Below are 18,867 nucleotides of genomic sequence, written 5' to 3' on the forward strand. Positions count from 1 at the left end.
ACACATTGTCCTAATGATGGCCCTGCTCAAGTATACCGTTGGACGGAAATGTTGACTCCTATCTATGCTGTACAGCCTACCTTATGTTTAGCTTTGTTTTATTCTTACTTTGTCTGAAAGTCTTGGAATTTTTTTTATTTTTATGAACGGTATTGCTGTGGCAAAGTTGGCAGCCTATTACTCTGTATAGTTATTATCAGCATTTTCTGTAATGCTTTTAAATTGTTTATTTAAAAATTCATTTTTTTACCAAAATTACTCCAACCGTAGGAAATTTTATTCTCACTCTCAAGTGTTGTAAACGGTCACCTTTTTTGTTTTTGGGAATGATTGAGTTCCTAGTTTGTAATTGTTTGTCTTTGTTGCACTGTATATATATTTCGTTTGTAATTTCTCTCATAGCAGGTCCATTTAACTGTCGATGGTATCGTTTTTTTCCTTTATTTCTCAGTCTATGTATGTTGAGACCATCCCAATTAAACAATAAATACTTTGTGATCATTTTTACCTGGTAAGTCACCACTCATGACTCTTTTTACTCAAATTTTGATTTTTTTATAAATTATGGCTGGATAACGCCTGCAAAATGTGTTTTCTCACCTTCTTGAAACTCGTGAGTCAGCTCTGACTCGTGTGTTTCACGCTGTGAAAAAATATATCCAGAGCCATGGCGGTGGGGGTGCATCCCCAAAGTTGGACGACCCCAGGGCAGGGGGACCTGGGATGTGGAAAATACAGGGCACTCCTGAGATAAAACCACCTAAGTGGCACAACACTTGCGGGTTAGCTCCATTTTAGCTGCTGCATTGACTGCCATTTTGTGCCTCATCTCATGTTGCTTCTCTATGAGACCATATGATTGTCTGTGCGATTGGTTTGTAAATCTCTTCTCTGTCATTAAACCTTTAATGAAAGGAAATGAAATGTATTTATGCTAGGCAAGCACATTTTAAGAAGTTAGCTGTCTTATATCAGTTTTATTAGTGATGTAATCACCACTTTGATGCCTTTTTGACTTCCATCTCAATATTCAAGACTAAAAAGCTTGATCGCTTGAAGGGTCATTTTTTTGAATGGCTAGGAAAATACCAACTTTTCATGACACAAATGATTACCAGAGTGTCGATTTTATTATTTTATTTATTACAGTATGATAATGTAAGTTTAGTATTGCTAATCAATTAGAAAATAATGGGCTTTTTGTTTATCTCACTCAGCAATAAACAGTTCTCCTCTGTTTGAAAGAAAAGTCACTGTCAAATCAGATCGCGTTGCCAGAGATGTTGCTGGGACCAAGTTAACGACTAATCACGGTACACAGATTTCTATTTATTACTATATTTAGTTATATTCCTCCTGCCAAAGTCATTTGTTTTGTTTGAATGTATTAAACAGCACTATGTGCTCACAGCTTTTTATGCTAGGCGATTAAAACATGGAATGTCACTGCAAAAATCAGGACGAGAAAGTGGAGCTTTTTCCTAGCACCCCCCTTCCTGACTCCGCCCCCCCCCCCCCCCCCCACACACACACACACCCCTCCCGCTCACAGGGCCGGTCGTGCAGCAAACTGCCAGGGCTTGTTGCTGTTTCCAGTCCAGCCCTGCGTGTGTGGGTCTCTGCGCTTAGAACTTTATAAGATCTGTGATATTTAATGTTCTGAGAAGAGCCAAACATAGGGAGTTTAGCTATCTCGATCCTAAAGGGCTAATTGTATGTGCGCATTTTCTTTTAAAATTCACTCAGTGCAATCAAGCCGAATAGCACCTGCTCGAAAGACAGACATCAAGATTGGGGTACCTGACATCAAATGCTAAAAATAACGATTTTACCTTCAATTATTGTTATAGGTATTGCTTAGTTACTTAAAGCAGGCACGGTGAACATATTTATGACTTTCTAAAGACGTATCATTTTAATGGGGACTATGTCAGGAATGCCAAGACTAGGAGTCGACCGAAGGCACGAGATTCTGCCACACTTTCTGACACAAAGCACGGTGTTAGACGTCAAAGGCCGGTCTGGGAGAGTTGACAGTTATGATGTGCTGGAATGATGCCGTTAGCACATTATGTTAGTGCTCTAGTGCTCCAGTAGTCAGTGGCTATTACTTTGTTGCACTTGCTACCTTCCAGATCGGCCTAGGATCAGCCCTACAATAGGGCAGGATAGTCACTTGTCCAGTGACTATCAGGTCTACATTTTGCTGCGGCTTTTGGCTGTTGCTTTAGTAAGTCATCTGCCCTATTTGTTTGAGTTGCCTTTCAGATCCACCTCAGTTCCTTCCCTCCAATGTGTAGATGTTTGAGGTTTTTTGGTACAATATCAGCTACCTCATGCTATAGGTCTCAAACGTATCCATCTCCCTGCCTCAGTCCTGGTTGCATAGAATAGTTGCTGCTCTCCTCAGTAACGATTATAGCATCCTTGGAGGAAGTACCGAGGTGACAGGGTTTCCATTTGAAAATGGTACAATAATTCTTTCACATGTGTTCCCCACTTACTCCTCTGTTTACTGAGATCTGAAGGAATGGGTAAGACTCTCTCCCCCATTTACCCCTCTCTTAGTATGGTGTACTACCTTGTATTTTCATCACTGATGATTGTGAAGGGAGGAAGTTCACACTGGATTCATCTTGCTGTCACATTCTAACAGTCTCAATACCTTTTATGGATATAATGGACTAATCTCCCATGGAACAAAACCACAATCAGAGTACATTTTAATTCAAGAGTTAAGAGCGGGCAATACCCAAACCTCTAAATCTGTTACATTGTGGAAAGAAAGTTGATAACATATCCACAAGATACTGTAATAAATTGAGTTTCTGCTTGAGGGGTGGGTATTGCATACTTAAGCTACAGCCACAATCTTTTTCAGGGTGAACCACAAAAGTCGCTAAATTGTCCTGTGCTTAACACTCTGGCAACTTGGAATAAATGCAGTCACATTTAAATTGGAGGCAATGTTTAAAATACTTATGCAGCACAGCAACAGTAATAAAATGGAAACACAACATAAGAAATATTTCACACCACTTTAGAAAAATTGAGTAAAATGGCATAAATTATTTGAAACTGAACCAGCGAAAATCCACTCAGTAGAACCGGAGATAAGCAATTTCAAAGATTTAAGTTGAGTATAGCACACAAAAACACAAAGACGCACTGGTCGTGCAGAATCGGGTGAAATTCATAAGTTAAGCCCGGCCATGATGGTGAGCAGGCGGGATGCAGGGACTAAGTTAGCCCAGCTGAAAAAGTTACCTTCTCAAAGTCTGGTGCAAAGAGTCCAGTCCGTGGTGGAGGAGACTTCAAGGGGCAGGAGGTGTTGCCTATGGTCGTCGCTGTAGCACAAAGAGCAGGCCAGGTGGCGTCGACGGTCATTGCTATGGTGAGAAGATCCTATCTGGTGTCAGGCGCTAATTGTTGGAGCTTTGTGTTGGCGGTCACTACTAGCTGTCTGTGCTGTAGAGTGAAGTGCAGATCTCGCTTTGCCGGTCGTCGGTGTAGCACGAAGAGTTTGTTTAACTGAAGCTTCCTGTTGATGGCCATCATGAGCAGCAAGATCTTGGCTGAATGGGCCTGTTCGCAGTCGCAGAGAGCTCAAAACTTTGGGATTTCTCCCTTTCTTCCAGGAGGAGCGCAACTGATGCCACACCAAGGATCCAGGACCTGGCAGACATCCATTCGAGATTATGAACTCACTCCAACAGAGGCCAGCAGGGCACAAGCAGATCCATTTGCAGGTCAATGCAGGCCCTGGACAGCACGTGATCTGGGTAGTTGCAGCAAGGCCTCTGGAGCTTGTTATGTCCCTGTAGGTCTGGACAGGAGGTCAGTGAGCTGCCCCTTGGAGTCACTTCAGGTAGCCTGGGATGAAAGGAGCAGGTCCAGTCTTCCTTCTCAGACAACAGGTATGGCCCCTCGGGCAGTAGGGCAGTCCTTCCTCTGTATTATCCACAGGTTCGGGAGTGTACTGAAGAGTAGGCCTGGGGGTCCTAATTATATACCTGGGGCCAGCTTTGAAGTGAAAAGCTTCTGGGGGATTCCCCCCACAGAAGTGTCTGGAATCTCCTGCATCCCTGTCATGGTCCCAAGATGTCTGAAGTCACAAAAGGCTACAGTGAAGTTCTTTGTGTCTGAGCTGTGGCAGTGTCTTTGAAGTGGAAGTGTGGTTATGAGCAGCACCACCCCCCCTCCTTCCGGAATGGCGCATCTTACCAACATCAAGCCTGTTTATTGTGTGGCTATCTGGGAGAAAATCATATGGCTAACTGTCAACTACACCTAATCATGTGTGTACGAGGAACAGGCTGCAGGCCCCAAATGGTTAGGTCAAGGAAATGCCAACTTTCTTAAGGTGGTATTTTCAGAAGTATGACTTAAAATCCGATTTTACCATTAAAGAGGATTTTAAATTAAAATTCCTTAAATGCCAAACATGGCATTCCTATCTGCTCCCAAACAAAGTTATCACTTATTAAATGTAATAAGGTAAACTAAAGTTACACTATGGGAGAGGGAGGCATCATAGTAGTGAGAAACAAATTTGTCAGTTTGTCAATACTAGGACATGTGAAACGTAAAAGTACTTGTCCAACATTTAAATACAATGCACCCTGACCTATGGGCTGTGTATGGCCTACCCTAGGGGTGACTTATATGTATTAAAAATTGAGCTTTAACCTTGGCAAAAGTTTTATTTTGTAAAAAACACAAAGGGGTGCTATTGGTCTATAGTGGCTAGACAGTGTATGTTTTCTATTGGATGAGTGTATGTATGAACTATAAGTGTGGAAAAGGGGGAAGAACAAGAAATAGGAAAAGTAAACCCATCAGCCCACCCATTGGCGGAGCATCATCATCTGGGATTTTAGAATACAAACTGGTATCCACTAGGTACCTCACCGTGGGAGAGTGTGAGGGAACTCTAGTATTGGATCCACCAGTGATGGAAAGCCAGACAGCAGTGTATCATGAGCTGTGGGAGATGAAAAAGTTGCAGTGCTGTAGTTCTGAAAATTCTGGACTCGTGTAATAAACTTTGTCGTAGCATGACGATTTTTATATCAAAAGACCGAGAATGGCTAGTACACTATGTACAAGCATTTTCGTCATATTCGAGTAACGATTTCACCTCGAAATCGTCATTTTCGTCCTGAACCCTTGGCTTCCATTTTGTGTACGGCAGCCATTTTGTGAGTTGCCCTCACATAGGCTTATAACTACAGCCAAATTCGATTCCAAAGGACACGTACACCTTAATTGACTTTTCTGTGACCTGGGCAAGCTGGAACCATTGCCCCAGGCCGAACCTGCCCGGCCAGTTCCTTTCCCAGTGGCCGAACGAGATAGCATCAAGGCACAACATGCCATAAACCCTTTTCATCGCACACACACCCTGCCTAATCTTGCTCACACCTGTCCCTGTTTCTTTACATAGGTCTTGCTTTACGAGGAGGAGGTGCCCGTTTTTATTGGGGGTCCACCGATATCTGATGGAACTGTTGGGCCTTGCCGGGTAATTTGTTGTGGGCTGGACGAACTGAAATGTGGGCTTGTCATCATGACTCTGCTTTTTCTTTGTAGTGAAAATATGTGAATGGTCAACTGTAAACCTAAGAATGTTCGTCTGAAGCATAATATTTTGTATAAAAAGAGAAGACTGGCTTTGTAAGATTGAGCAGTCTCCTGAGAATATACATGTGTTGTACTTCTAGGACGCCTGTTACTTGGTTGCAGCCAATACATTCGATCTTTGACTTCACCTAGAAGACTCTGAGTTTCTGTGTCTGAATCAGGAAAGTACTCGAGGTCTTTGGGTGTTGTCCCTGGCACCGCTGGGTTACCGGTTCAGTACCGGTTCTGAAAAACCCAGTACCTCAGTGCTCAAAGAAAATGTGTGCTAAATAGAAAGTGGTGATTTAAAACTGACTAGCATGGTGCCTAATGACTAATTGTATTCTGGCGGTCACCATGTTGACAAGGTTAAAAGCAGAGTGTGGATGGATGAAACCAAATATTACCATCCATAGATGAGTTAGTTGGTCGACATGCTTCAGCCTAAAAAGGCTTTCTTCAGGACCTATTGTAACACTACTGCAACTGTGAAAAATAATAAAAAAATAATAAAAAGTACCAAGTATATACCATGATGATGATGCTCCGCCAATGGGCGGGCTGATGGGTTTACTTTTCCTATTTCTTGTTCTTCCCCCTTTTCCACACTTATAGTTCATACATACACTCATCCAATAGAAAACAGACACTTTCTAGCCACTATAGACCGATAGCACCCCTTTGTGTTTTTTACTACTTAGATTAGGGGTAGGGTGCATATAGGTCTTTAATCTCTTTTCCCCTCAGACCCTCCATTCACTGTTTTTTTTTGTAAAAGTTTTATTTTGCCAGGTCAAATTGGTAGTTTAAAACTGCACACAGGCTGCAATGTTAATCCGGGACATGTTTTAAAGTGCTACTTACGTGGATGGCACACTAAGTGCTGCTAGTCTGCTATTAGCATTTACTTTACTGGCCCTGGGATTACTAGGGGCCTATAATTAAATGAAATATGCCAATCGGGTGTAAGCCAGATTTACTATGTTTTAGGGAGTGAGTAGCACTGGCCAAAAGTGGTAAAGTGCACTGAGTCCTAAGGCCAACCAAAACAAATTCAGCAAAATAGGAGGGAAGAAGGCAAAAAGTTGGGGAGACTTCCACCGAAGGGTGTCCGGTCTAACAAGTACCTCCCTACTATGTCTGTGAGATCACATGGCTAGAAGCTGCAAGCTGCCTCCCTTGCTGGTACTCTCTGATGGGAGAACATGGCATCATTATATACAGACTAAAGCTAATTTGTTCCTGGACCATCGCTGCCCAAGGCACATGCCAGCTGACTCAGACATGGCTTGCTCTCCATCTACAACAGTGAGATCAACTGATGCCTTCTGTGATTATATTGAAAACGAATTAATTGTACCACAACTAACCACTTGAGATAAGACGAATATCCTGTTAAGAAATATTTAAAAACATCATAAATATATACTATATACTCAATGGCAAAAAGACATTGATTTGTGTGACAGACTGAAGAAAATGGTTGAACAAACCCTCCGAACAAATGGTGCATGATCAGACCAATCACACCTGCACAGTTAATTGAAGTGATTGAACACCCCCTTATTTGACTAATAATAATAATAATAATAATAATAATAATAATAATAATAATAATAATAGTTTATTTGTAGAGAGCCTGGCTACCCCAAAAGGTGTGTCCCCGCGCTAGAAGCATATCAGCAAGAGGAGACTGCTGGGCTAATGTTTATACAGCTAGGTTTTCAGTCCTCTGCGGAAGGTAGGTTCAGATTTCTCTGCGCGTAGCCATAGAGGAAGTGTATTCCAATTCTTGGCCACTAGGTAGTCAAAGGATCGAGCTTCCCTCCTAGCTTTCCTTATCCTGGGGACCTTGAGCAGGTATACTCCTGTCGATCTTAGCTGGCGGCTGGGATTGCACAGAGTGAGAAAGTCATGCAGGTAGCTGGGGCCTTTCCCTTGTAGGATCTTATTACAGAAACACATGGCTTTGAAGAGGATTCTTTTCTCCATAGGCAGCCAGTGTAGAGAGTCTAGGGCTTTTATCGAGGAAGCACGGCTAGGAAGATTGAGAACAAGGCGTGCCGCTGCTTTTTGGATGCGCTGGAGGCGCATCATGCAGGCTTTTGGTGCCCCTAGATAGAGGACATTCCTGTAATCAAGTTGTGAGGTCACCAGGGTGTGAACTAGGGTTTTCCTAGTAGATACAGGGAGGAAGTCAAGGGTTTTTTTCAGCATCTTCAAGGTGCTGAAGCATCTCCCTGCCACTTCCTTGTTTGGGACTCAGGGATAGGCCCTAGTGTTTGAGGCCACCAGGCTGTATCCCAGATGGAAAGTGATTTCCCCACGATCATGACCTCCATCTTGTTATCATTCATTTAAGGCAATTGTTGGACATCCAGGAGGCCAAATCATTGAGACAGGAGGAGAATTGTAGTGCAGATTCACCAGAATCTTGTGCCAGGGTCACCACAAGATGAGTGACATTAGCATACAACACCATGGAGATCTTGTAATTGTCCAATGTATAGATTAAAAAGGGTGAGACTCAGAATAGATCCCTATGGGACCCCTTGGCGCAGTGGTAGGGTTTTTGAGCGATGGGATTTATGTACTATTTGGAAACTGCGATCTTTCAGGAAGGACCGCATCCACTGTAGAGCTTCAGACCGCACATCTTTAAGCATTGGATGAGGAGCCTGTGGGATACCGCGTCAAAGGCGGCACTTAGGTTCAGCAGAACCAAAGGCACTATATGACCAGCATCCGCTCGCCTCCGTAGGGTCTCTGTTTCAAAAAGCCGAGCGGGTTCGGTCGAGAAGGATACTCTAAAGCCTGACTGCGTCAGATGAAGAGGTTGTGTTTATTGATATGCTCCTCCAATTGCTAGTTCACAGCCTTTTCAGTGAGTTTAGATATGTAGGGGAGTAGGGAGATAGGAAGTAGGTTCTCCAGTAGCTGGGGGTTGGCTGAGGGCTTTTTCTTTAGAGGTATAACAATTGCGTGTTTCCATACCATCAGAACCTCTCCACATTTGAAGGATGTGTTTATTAGTTCATGTATTTTGGGCATTAGAAGTTCAATGCCCTCCTTTAATCTGTTCAGTGCCGCTGGGTCATCGGGGGAGCCCGATTTGATTTGTAGAGCCATTTCATGAATTGATGCTCCATAGCCACTAAATCTAGCTAGCAAGAATCTGCCAGCAAAAGAAAAAAACGTGTTAGGCCTATAAAAGTAGAGTCTAAGCCATTAAGTCAGGGCATCAGGGACGTTGTATTATGAGATCAAACGTGAAAACTTCTGCCCTGACAATAGATTGAGGTCTTGAGAATGCTAGCGTCAGACACAAATGAGCCCTCTAATGTTACTCAACAGTTGTTTCCTTTATTCCTTGAGACCAAATGTTCATCCCAGTTTCGCAATCAAACTTAACATTTTTATTGGTGTTGCAAGAATATGAGCAACAATGGTAAGGCAGCTATGATTACAATGTGCTGTAAAAAAAAATTTAAAGATCAAAAACAGAATAGGCAGCCTGTAACTAAGTACCAGTAGCGATGTCAAATGGGTGCTCCAAACTGACCCCTTCGGTACACCACGCAGACACAACCAAGTCTCTGTGCTGGTCATCCCACCTCATTTGGGGCAGGGTGACCGTCACTGATTGTCCCTGCATGGGCATGTTATGCAAGGCATGGCAGACCCGGGAAGGGAAAACAAATATTGGCTCTGACATGCAAGTCAATGGAGGTCCTCAGACTGACTATTACAGCCTTGTCCATTGAAAGACTGAATAAACATGGAAAAAGACTGAATAATATCAGCACAATCTAGAATTGGAATTGTCCAAGCTCCACTGATTGCTGCTGCCATCTTTTTTCTAGTATGAATTTTGAGCTCCTTGGCTGAGTACGTCAGGGTGTTGTGCAAAATATGGTAGTAAACTTCTGTCATCATGTCAATGAGAGATTGCTCTCCAAAAAGGCTGCCAGGTATTCATCACAGAAGCTGCCACGTGTACTTCAGTTGACAGACAGACTATAGGTCTCCAAATGGCGCTGTAAGGTTAATTAAAATGAGCTTCCATATTGTCTCCTGCATCTCTTCTCACTTTAGGAATTATTGGGTAAAGAAGGCTTTTACTGGAATGGGGTTACCACAAGTTATATTGTGTATCCGCTTGCACATGTTTAGAACAAATATCTTTCTTATTAATTCAAGCTTTTACACCTAAATATCCTCAATCAGTGCTTTGCTATAAATGAACAGGCTCCAGGGTAGACTATAGTAGCTAAAACTCTTAGAGAGTTTTTTCAAGTTTGGCTGGCGACTTACCCCATCTTGAGCAAGAAAGGTATCCCTTCTGCCTTATTACGTGCTCCATAGGATATCATGCATTTGTAATAAGGCAGATGGCATATCCATCATGTTTGTGACAGAGTTACCCATCCCCCAAACTCTAAATCGGGCCCAAAAGTCTAAATTCAATGCTTTTAAATAGTTCATCTTACTTACCTCCTGGTGAGAGTTGTTTGCATGCTCTTCTCCTTCCAAAGGAAGACAAAATAGGTCTGTCCTACTTGGAGAGATAAATACCCCCTGTTTAGGCAGGGAGATTAGCTGTATGCCACATAATAGAATGTTCTGTTTCCAAGTTTTCCCAAAGACACCACTAGGAGACCAGTATCTCTCTGACAATGAACACTCCCTACAGTTACGTGGGTATATAGATTTCTAGCTTTTATTGACTAAAATCCAAACATAGAATACACACAGGGCCAGTTTACAAAGGTAAACGTACACTTTTGTGTAAGTGTAGAACTGTTTGCTATTCACAAAGGTATTTTACCAGTAGTATCTTTACACCTGTAGAGTCCCCACATAATAACATAGGACTGTTCAACTACCCTTGTGGAGGAGACTCACACTGTTTCTGGTTTGATTAAAAGGTTTACAAGTCTCTACATTCTGCCTTTGTATTTAACTTACATACAATAATTTCATGTATTACTCTTTTAGGTCTCGTATAATGCTCTCCCTCAGTTTCTCCAAAGCAGACAAAATATATCCCATCACACAGAAGTCTGACTGTATCATGTACACATTTCATTTAGTTGTATAAAAGTGGTACTAATTACAATGGCAGGGGACGCAGAGATAAGGATGAATTTAAAAGCAAATGTCTCATTATTGTAGATCACCGGAATTAGGAACTCGAGGGTCATATCAGCAATGTTGTGGAATCCGTGTACAGACGTTTTCACTATGCGCAACTGATGGGAGGATCCTATTCATCGAGCTCATTCACGCTCGACCATTACCCCTCTGTATTTATAAGGAGGAGTGTCCTTATTTCCTCATTTGTAAGATGCTCGTTCTGCTCTCTTCGAGGGCCTCTTCCTCTGCATTAAACAGGGAGTCTTTTTGTCAGAGTGGGTGACTTGATCTTTTTAAAGTTAATTTGCCTATCCCACTTGAGCACAGTGCACTGTTTGCAATATGAATAATCATCTCATCGCACCTACAGCCTCTTCTGTGGAATACATAGTCAACACTGCACATGTTGGAAAAATGGGATATGCATCGCGCTCCTGTTCTTACAAATGTTGAATTTAGATAACACCCTTTAAGGTGGAAATGATGGGCCTCTCCAAACGACTCTAAAAGGTAGAAAAAGAGTTAAAGTTGTGGAAATAGGAGAAAACAACATACACCACACTGAGGGCAGGAATTAATATAAAGTCTTCACAGGAAAACTTGGAATTGGAGGACTGCAGCCGCCAAAATGACATGAGGTTTTTGTAATTCTAGAAAAAGGCTTAAAGATAGAGGGATGGGTTTGATAAAAAAAAAAAGCTGCTCCAAGAACTATTGGCTGTTGCCGTCAAACTGCCACTGGAAATATGACCAGCACATTCGACCTGTAACTTTTCTAGGAAGAAAGCACACAACCATTATTTGCCTACTTAGTGCCTCAGTAGCAAATGTGACAGTAGAAAAGCATGAACCGTATTAGGAATAGTAGAAGCACAGCATATTAGAGAGATAGTACAGGGAGTAGATGGTCAGGCAAGTTTGAACAAAATGGCTACGATCAAAACCGACTTCCAGGGAATAGTGACGCAGAAAGAGTCTAGGGAGGATCAATCTTCTAGGGCAAAGAGATATGAGACAGGGGAACAGGCTGGAAAGACATTAGCACTTCGGATTAGGCAGGAGAGATCCAAAAACTTGATCACTAGCATACAGGAAAATGGAAATGAATATACTGAGTCTAAGAAATATTGAGGGTTTTCCATACGTTCTACCAAAAATTGTATGATGAAGAGGGTGGTAGGGAGGTACAAAATCCTGTTCTCCAAGATGATGGCCCAGAACTAGATCAAAGTAGTAGGGAGATGCTGGATTGTGATCTTACTTTGACCGAGATTAAGATAGCTCTTCAAGAACTAGCAGCTGGTAAGGCGGCGGGTCCGGATGGGCTCCCCTTAGAAGTATATAAATGTTTAGAGGAGGAAATTGCCCCAATATTGTTGGATTTGTTTACTGGCATAGTGTGCTCGGGCTCTATCCCTGATTCCTGGAAAGAGACAAATATTGTCATATTCCACAAGAAAGGCAAACCCAAGAATAGTCCAGGTTCGTATCGACCGATTTCTCTTATTAATGCGCCCGTGGCAGCATGGGTTTGTGCCAGGTCGAGGCACCACGGATCATATAAGGCGAGCAATAGCATTGTTCGATGCCCATGCTGCCACGGGAGGAGACATGGCCATGATCCTCCTCGACGCGGAGAAAGCTTTCGACCGTGTGACTTGGGATTGTTTGTGGGGAATCTTGGCCGGAAGAGGTTTTGGGAATAAGAGTATAAGGGCAATTAAGGCGATGTATAGTGATCCGGTGGCTAGGGTAATGGTTATGGGCCAAAGCTCAGAAAAAATAATAATTAAAAGAGGGACGCGTCAAGGATGCCCCTGCTCCCCGATTCTTTTTTCGCTGTATATCGACCCCCTTATCCAAAAATTTTTATTGTCTGAACAGATTACTCCAGTGACACTGAATGGCTACACGACTAAACTTCTGGCTTACGCTGACGACCTGGCAATCATAACAACGGCCCCTCAACAAGCTATGGTTGAGATATGCCAGCTGGCTAAAGACTTCGGTATACGGTCAGGGTATCGCCTGAATGAGGAAAAGACACAAATCATATGTACAAGCAATATTAATAAGCTAGATCAAAGATATGTGGAATCAGCGGTGTATCTGGGGGTAAGGGTGAATGCCAATGTAAATATGATAATTGCGGATAATTACATGCCACTGATAGATTCAATCACAAAGGAGCTTAAGAGGATAGATATTTTGCATCTCTCACTGATTGGTAGGGTAAATGTATTAAAAATGACCATGTTCCCTAAACTCCTGTATTTATTCCGGGTCATCCCTTTGCTATTGGAAGAATGGATGATCAGGAAAATTGAAGCAATGTTTATCCGTTTTATCTGGCAATATGGGAAAATTAGGAGATCAACTGCTCACATGTCCCTACCACTTGAGAGGGGTGGTTTGGAGATGCCCAATATCAGGTTGTATCATTGGACATGTCTTTCGGTTCAAATGAATGTATTGTTTCAATATGATCTGGAAACAGTAGAATCCCAGCCAGGTAACCAGGTGCTTCCTTCCATCTTCGAGCTCTTAGTGGGTAGCAAAGCAACAGGGTTATTGTTCTGTGAAATTGACTGGAAATATTATAAGAGGGCCAAATACAAGATACTAATGGGGGCATGGGGAACCTGGAAATCGGTAAGAAAATTTTTGAAAATCCCAAAAATTCATGTTAACATCGATCTCTGGAAATCAAGTATCTTTGCCCACCTAGGCCAAAATAGAAATAGCCGTCTTTGGTGGGAGTTGGGAGTCAGGTCCCTAGGGGATGTTATGCTAGGCAATGAGATTCTTAGCTTTAATGTTCTTCAGCAAACATTTGGGCTCCCAGCTAGCCAGTGGTTTCTATATGGGCAGATTATACAAACTATCCGCTCATTTAGGCCGAGGGTATCCCTTATGCTGAGCAACCCAATAGTAGAATATTTGAAAAGGGGAGGGAGTAAAATTGGAATCGGGTATAAAAATCTCCAACAAGAGCTGGAGGATGATATGGAAAAAACAGAAACTACCCTAGCTCAGAAACTTGGTGATCCAGATGTGGATTTAGACCTAGCCCTAGTTTTGAATAAAAAGATTTTTAGGTCCTCAAATTTGAGGGCCCAGCATTATAAGACCCTTTTTAATCTATATTATACACCAGCAAAATTATTGGCCTGGGGGGTTAGAGATAATGATATGTGCCCCAGATGTAATATGGGTCCAGCTGATCTCCTCCATATGTTTTATAAATGTCCGAATCTAACACCGATTATTAGTGAGATACAGCTATTTTTGGAGGGGCTGCTAGAACAAAACATCGTTCTATCCCCTGCCGTTGTCTTAATAGGTATGGATGGCAAACTGAGAGCAGAAGCTGGAGTCGAAGCCTTGGTTTTTATTTCAGTGGCTATATTGCGTCTATTAATTTCCGCTGGATGGAAACATCCTACAGCACCTACATTTCAGCAGTGGTTAAATAGGCTATTAGGAATGCACAATATCGAGGAATGCCTGTATGATTTTAAGGGTAAGAAAACAAGAGAACTGGGCAGAAATATATGGGCTCCCGTTAAGAAATGGAGGGTGTCTAGACAATGAAAATATAAAGACGCAATAGGAATTGCCTATGGTTTATGATTAGCCTATCTATGCCTACTGTAGTATTTTCTCTGTAACCCTGTTTATCTAATTGATGGTATTTATCATCTAATGCTGTATTTGTATTTATTGTATGTATCTATATTGTCCATTGTATTTATTCTGATTCTGTAATGAAATGATATCTGTAATGCTTCTTTTTTTTTACCTCTTTTTATCCGAAACATCTCAATAAAAATAATTTAAAAAAAAAAAAAGAAAAGCATGAACCGTTCGACGGGCATTTTGGCTGAAAAACACACGATGAGGAAGAAGCTCTAGGCAAAGAGAGCTGCACTGGGGAAAATGTAGCATCCTCTTGAGCCTGCTGTAATCACAACCGGGCTTATCACAAACAACGGCGAACACAAGAAATGCCATGAACCAGAAGATTTAGGGAGATTCATTTGTATTACTAGAAGATACCATATAAATAACTTGCACCCAAGCCCAGCGACAGGCATTCCAGGGAATGTGTCTAGAAGATGGATCCTGAGTCAAGATACAAAGACCCCCCTTATAGAAGGATAAACAAACCAGCAAATACGATTCTAAAAAGAAAGCTGCAGGCCAAGAGAAGTATTCACAGAATATAATATTAACAGCAAAGCAGATTTAATGTAATCATAAAGGTGACCTAAACGAAGGTAGAAGATATCGACATTATATCTTTGAACACCAAAGGGGAACAATTTCATCACGCCGCGGCCCTAGTCTATTTCCAGTGACAGCACGGACGGGGACTCCCTGAGGCCACGCCCACTACGGTCGGCCACGCCCCCCCACCTATCTACGCCTCACATCCTATATAAACATGTGCTATCACCGGCCGCGCAGCGGGCGCGCCGAAGGCACGCCTAAGGCAAGCCCGTCTGCACCCGTCCGCGCCGGTTCCGTGCCGAGTACCGGACATTCTGCCCATTTTCCCAACCTTCAATATTCTAAACACGACTTATGCAAACTAGATCAACGCTACTGCGATCAACCGACTAAATCGGATCTTGGGACCATCGATACTCCCCTTACATGTCCCTCCTGTGACATTCAAATACCAGTCTCTTCACCGACTATCACACAGAACCCACCCAAACCACCCTTTCCCAAAAAATCGCAGCCTGCTGTGAGTAACCTGCTACAGGCCACTTCTTATACCACCGATTACCGGGCCCATACTATGTCTCACAAAAATAGGTCCCTCAAATGCATACTACTCAATGTAAGATCTATGCCCAAACATAAACACGAGATCGAAGCCTTGCTCAACGATCACAGCACTGACCTCATGTTTCTAACGAAAACTTGGGCTTCTCAGACCTCCGGACCCGACTGGAACATCGCCACGCCCATAGGCTACTCCGTCGAATGCTTGAATCGAACAGGGTCCACCGGGGGAGGTACTGCGATAATCCACCGGTCGCACCTGAAAACAATCATTTGCGCCCAACCAGAATTAGAAGTCGAAGCAATGACCTTTAAGATCAAGGAAAACAATCATCTGATCTTTGAAGGACTGCTAGTTTACCGCCCTCCCGGCCCCAGGACGCCCTTCACCAAAGCTATACACACCTTTCTAGAAACCACCTTTGATACAGCCTCTTATACCATCCTGGGCGACTTCAACTATCATCTAGAGCTAAAAAACGATCCTGACTCAGCCACTCTTATCAACAACTTTCTCAGTTTCGACATGAAACAGTTAATCGATAAACCCACCCACATAGCAGGACATACCCTCGATGGGATTTTCTCGAACTGTCATTCCATCAAAATTTTATCCATCACCCCCATACCCTGGTCGAATCATAATGTCGTCTATTTTAATCTACAATTAAAAAACTTTGCGACTCAGCGCAGAAGCTACCCGCCCCCTGAAACTTCCCGCCATTGGAAAAAACTTGAAACCATCCAACTTGCTGAAGCATTGGGAAAGACTCTTCCCGACTTTGACCACGGCAGTAGTGAAGTTTGGACTTCCAACTTCAACAAATGGATTACTGACGCGGTGAACGAGCTGGTCCCACGTGAACCAAAGAAATCCAGCAAACGACTCGTCACTGCTCAATGGTACACGGCCAAGGTAAAAACTGTTAGGATTAAGTGCCGACGCGCAGAACGAAGCTGGCGCTCTGACTAGAGCCTCGAGAAAAAACTAGAATACTCAAAAACCTTACAAGAGTACAAATCCATAATAATTCAGGCAAAGGCCGCCTACTTCACAGAAAAAAACAAAAAATCAGCTAATTCTTCCAGGGAACTTTTCAAAACTGTTGCCCATCTAACAAAAACTCCACGAGACACAGTATTCAACCCTGATCAGAGCTTTGTCGATGGAATGGCCACCTTCTTTCAAAAGAAGGTACAATCAGTGTATGATGAACTTAGCTCCACAGTATCCATCATACCCCACAACAAAGTTGGACCTACCGACATGACTTCCCCCCATTTTTCCAGCTTCTCTGTACTTGAAAAACAGCAAGTACATGACTTACTAACTCAGATGAAATCCGGCTCTCCGCTGGACCCATGCCCCCCTATGTGCTACATCAAATCCCTGAGGTCATTGCTAATACCTTAACTCCTTTGCTCAATAAAATCCTCTCTCTAGGAGAATTTCCAAATAAGTGGAAAATGGCCTGCATTAGGCCTATTCTTAAAAAAGACTCCCTGGATCCTTCTGAATACAAACATTATCGACCCATTTCCTGTCTGCCACTACCATCAAAAATTCTAGAAAAAGCTATAAATCAGGAAATAATGCTGCATGTGGAGGAAAAGAAGCTACTTGATCCATCTCAGCATGGCTTCAGATCACTACATTCCACGGAATCTGCCCTCATCATGGCGACTGAAAAAATTCGCAAAACCATGGACGAAGGTGGACGATCGGCCCTGATACTTTTAGATCTCACAGCGGCCTTCGACACCGTTAATCACGCCGTCCTATTAAAAAGACTTACATCCTTAGGCTTCACCGGCTCTGCCCTAGCCCTCATTGCCTCCTTCCTAACCACCCGCACTAATCAAGTGATTTGGAATGAACTGCAATCCACTGAATTCTCTCTCCCGGGCGGTGTTCCACAAGGCTCAGCACTGTCTCCTACTCTTTTTAACCTTTACGTCACCCCCCTAGCGGCCCTGATTAGATCTCACGGACTACAATTGGTGTTGTACGCCGACGACACACAGATTGTTGTGTCCATCTCTCAATCCATTGACGCCACAGCAGAACGATTCAGGAATTGCCTCTCTCAGGTTAAGAATTGGATGAACAACAACTTCCTAAGACTTAATACGGATAAAACCGAAGTTATCGAGTTTGGCAACAAAGCTTCCATGTGGAACGACCTATGGTGGCCCCCTGAAGCAGGAACCTGCCCTCTTCCCGTAGACAAGGTTAGAAACCTCGGCTTCCTATTAGACAAGGAACTCTCCTGTAAAGCCCAGGTGAACCAGGTGACTTCAGCCTGTTTTCACAACATCAAATTGATTAGGAAAGTTCTTCCCTATATCCCAGATACACTCAGAAAAACGGTAATGGGAGCCCTGGTGTTATCCCGCATTGACTACTGCAATTCCCTCTACCTGGGAGCAGGAGAAAAACAGCTGTCTAAACTTCAGACGATCCAAAATGCGGCGGCTAGAGCCTTACTGAACATCCCTAGACGCCACCCCACGTCCAAAGCTATTCGGGAGCTACACTGGCTCCCGGTTAGACGCCGCATTCAATTTAAAGCTCTCTGCCTTGTCCACAGATCTATCCACGGCAAGGGACCCGACGACCTCAACAACCTGCTGGCCCGATACATTCCCCAGCGCGCATTGAGGTCATCCACCCTCGACCTCATCTGCCAACCCAGAATAAACAGAGCCCGCTGCGGCAATCGTGCACTCTACAAATATTTCAGTCAGTCAGTCAGTCAGTCAAGCTCAGTGTGCTGCAGAACAGGCTCGGCTGGGAGCCTTTCCCGTCTGGTTCGAGAGCAACCACCGGTGTTCCCCTGTATGTGCTTGCGGGCTCCTGATATTGCTGTTGGCCCCACTGCCAGACATTGTTGGTCAGCCTCTCAATCTGGGCCCTCTCTGATGCTTCAACACGTGGCTCAGGTGCCACCCTTCTGGGTACTATGGAGCCGCTCACTAGGTTTGATGCGGAGAATGGACGTCCAGGCGGCGATCCGGGATAACCGCTGCTAAGCTCCTGTCGTGCCGGGTTTTCTTGAGCCTGAAAGCCATGTGCTCATAAGCCAGACCGGACCCGGGAGAGAAGCCGCTGGCAGGAGGCGAAAGGCAGCGAATATCCACTGGGGTGTTGTGCCAGAACCGAGGCCAAGTGGGGTGCCGTATGACACAACCAAAAGCCGCACCCAGACCTAGCCGGGTCACTTCCGTAGGGCGCTGGGCCCCACCCTCGGTGACCACCTCTAATGGCGGCCACGCTCGAGACCTCCAGGCCCAGCCGCTCTCCACCCGAGTTCG

The 18,867-nt window shown here is 43.6% G+C and overlaps 1 protein-coding gene across 1 annotated transcript in view; it reads left to right on the forward strand.

The window, feature by feature from the left end:
* Positions 1-18,867, forward strand: part of LOC144772946 (adhesion G-protein coupled receptor G2-like) — a 1,412,864-nt gene that overhangs the window by 743,128 nt on the left and 650,869 nt on the right. The window contains exons 7-8 of the mRNA XM_078657647.1: positions 1,218-1,313; positions 5,312-5,329. Coding sequence (XP_078513773.1) covers positions 1,218-1,313; positions 5,312-5,329 — 114 coding nt within the window. The remainder of the gene's footprint in view (positions 1-1,217; positions 1,314-5,311; positions 5,330-18,867) is intronic.

This window comes from Lissotriton helveticus, chromosome 8 (assembly GCF_964261635.1).
Source record: "Lissotriton helveticus chromosome 8, aLisHel1.1, whole genome shotgun sequence".
Lineage (NCBI taxonomy): Eukaryota > Metazoa > Chordata > Amphibia > Caudata > Salamandridae > Lissotriton > Lissotriton helveticus.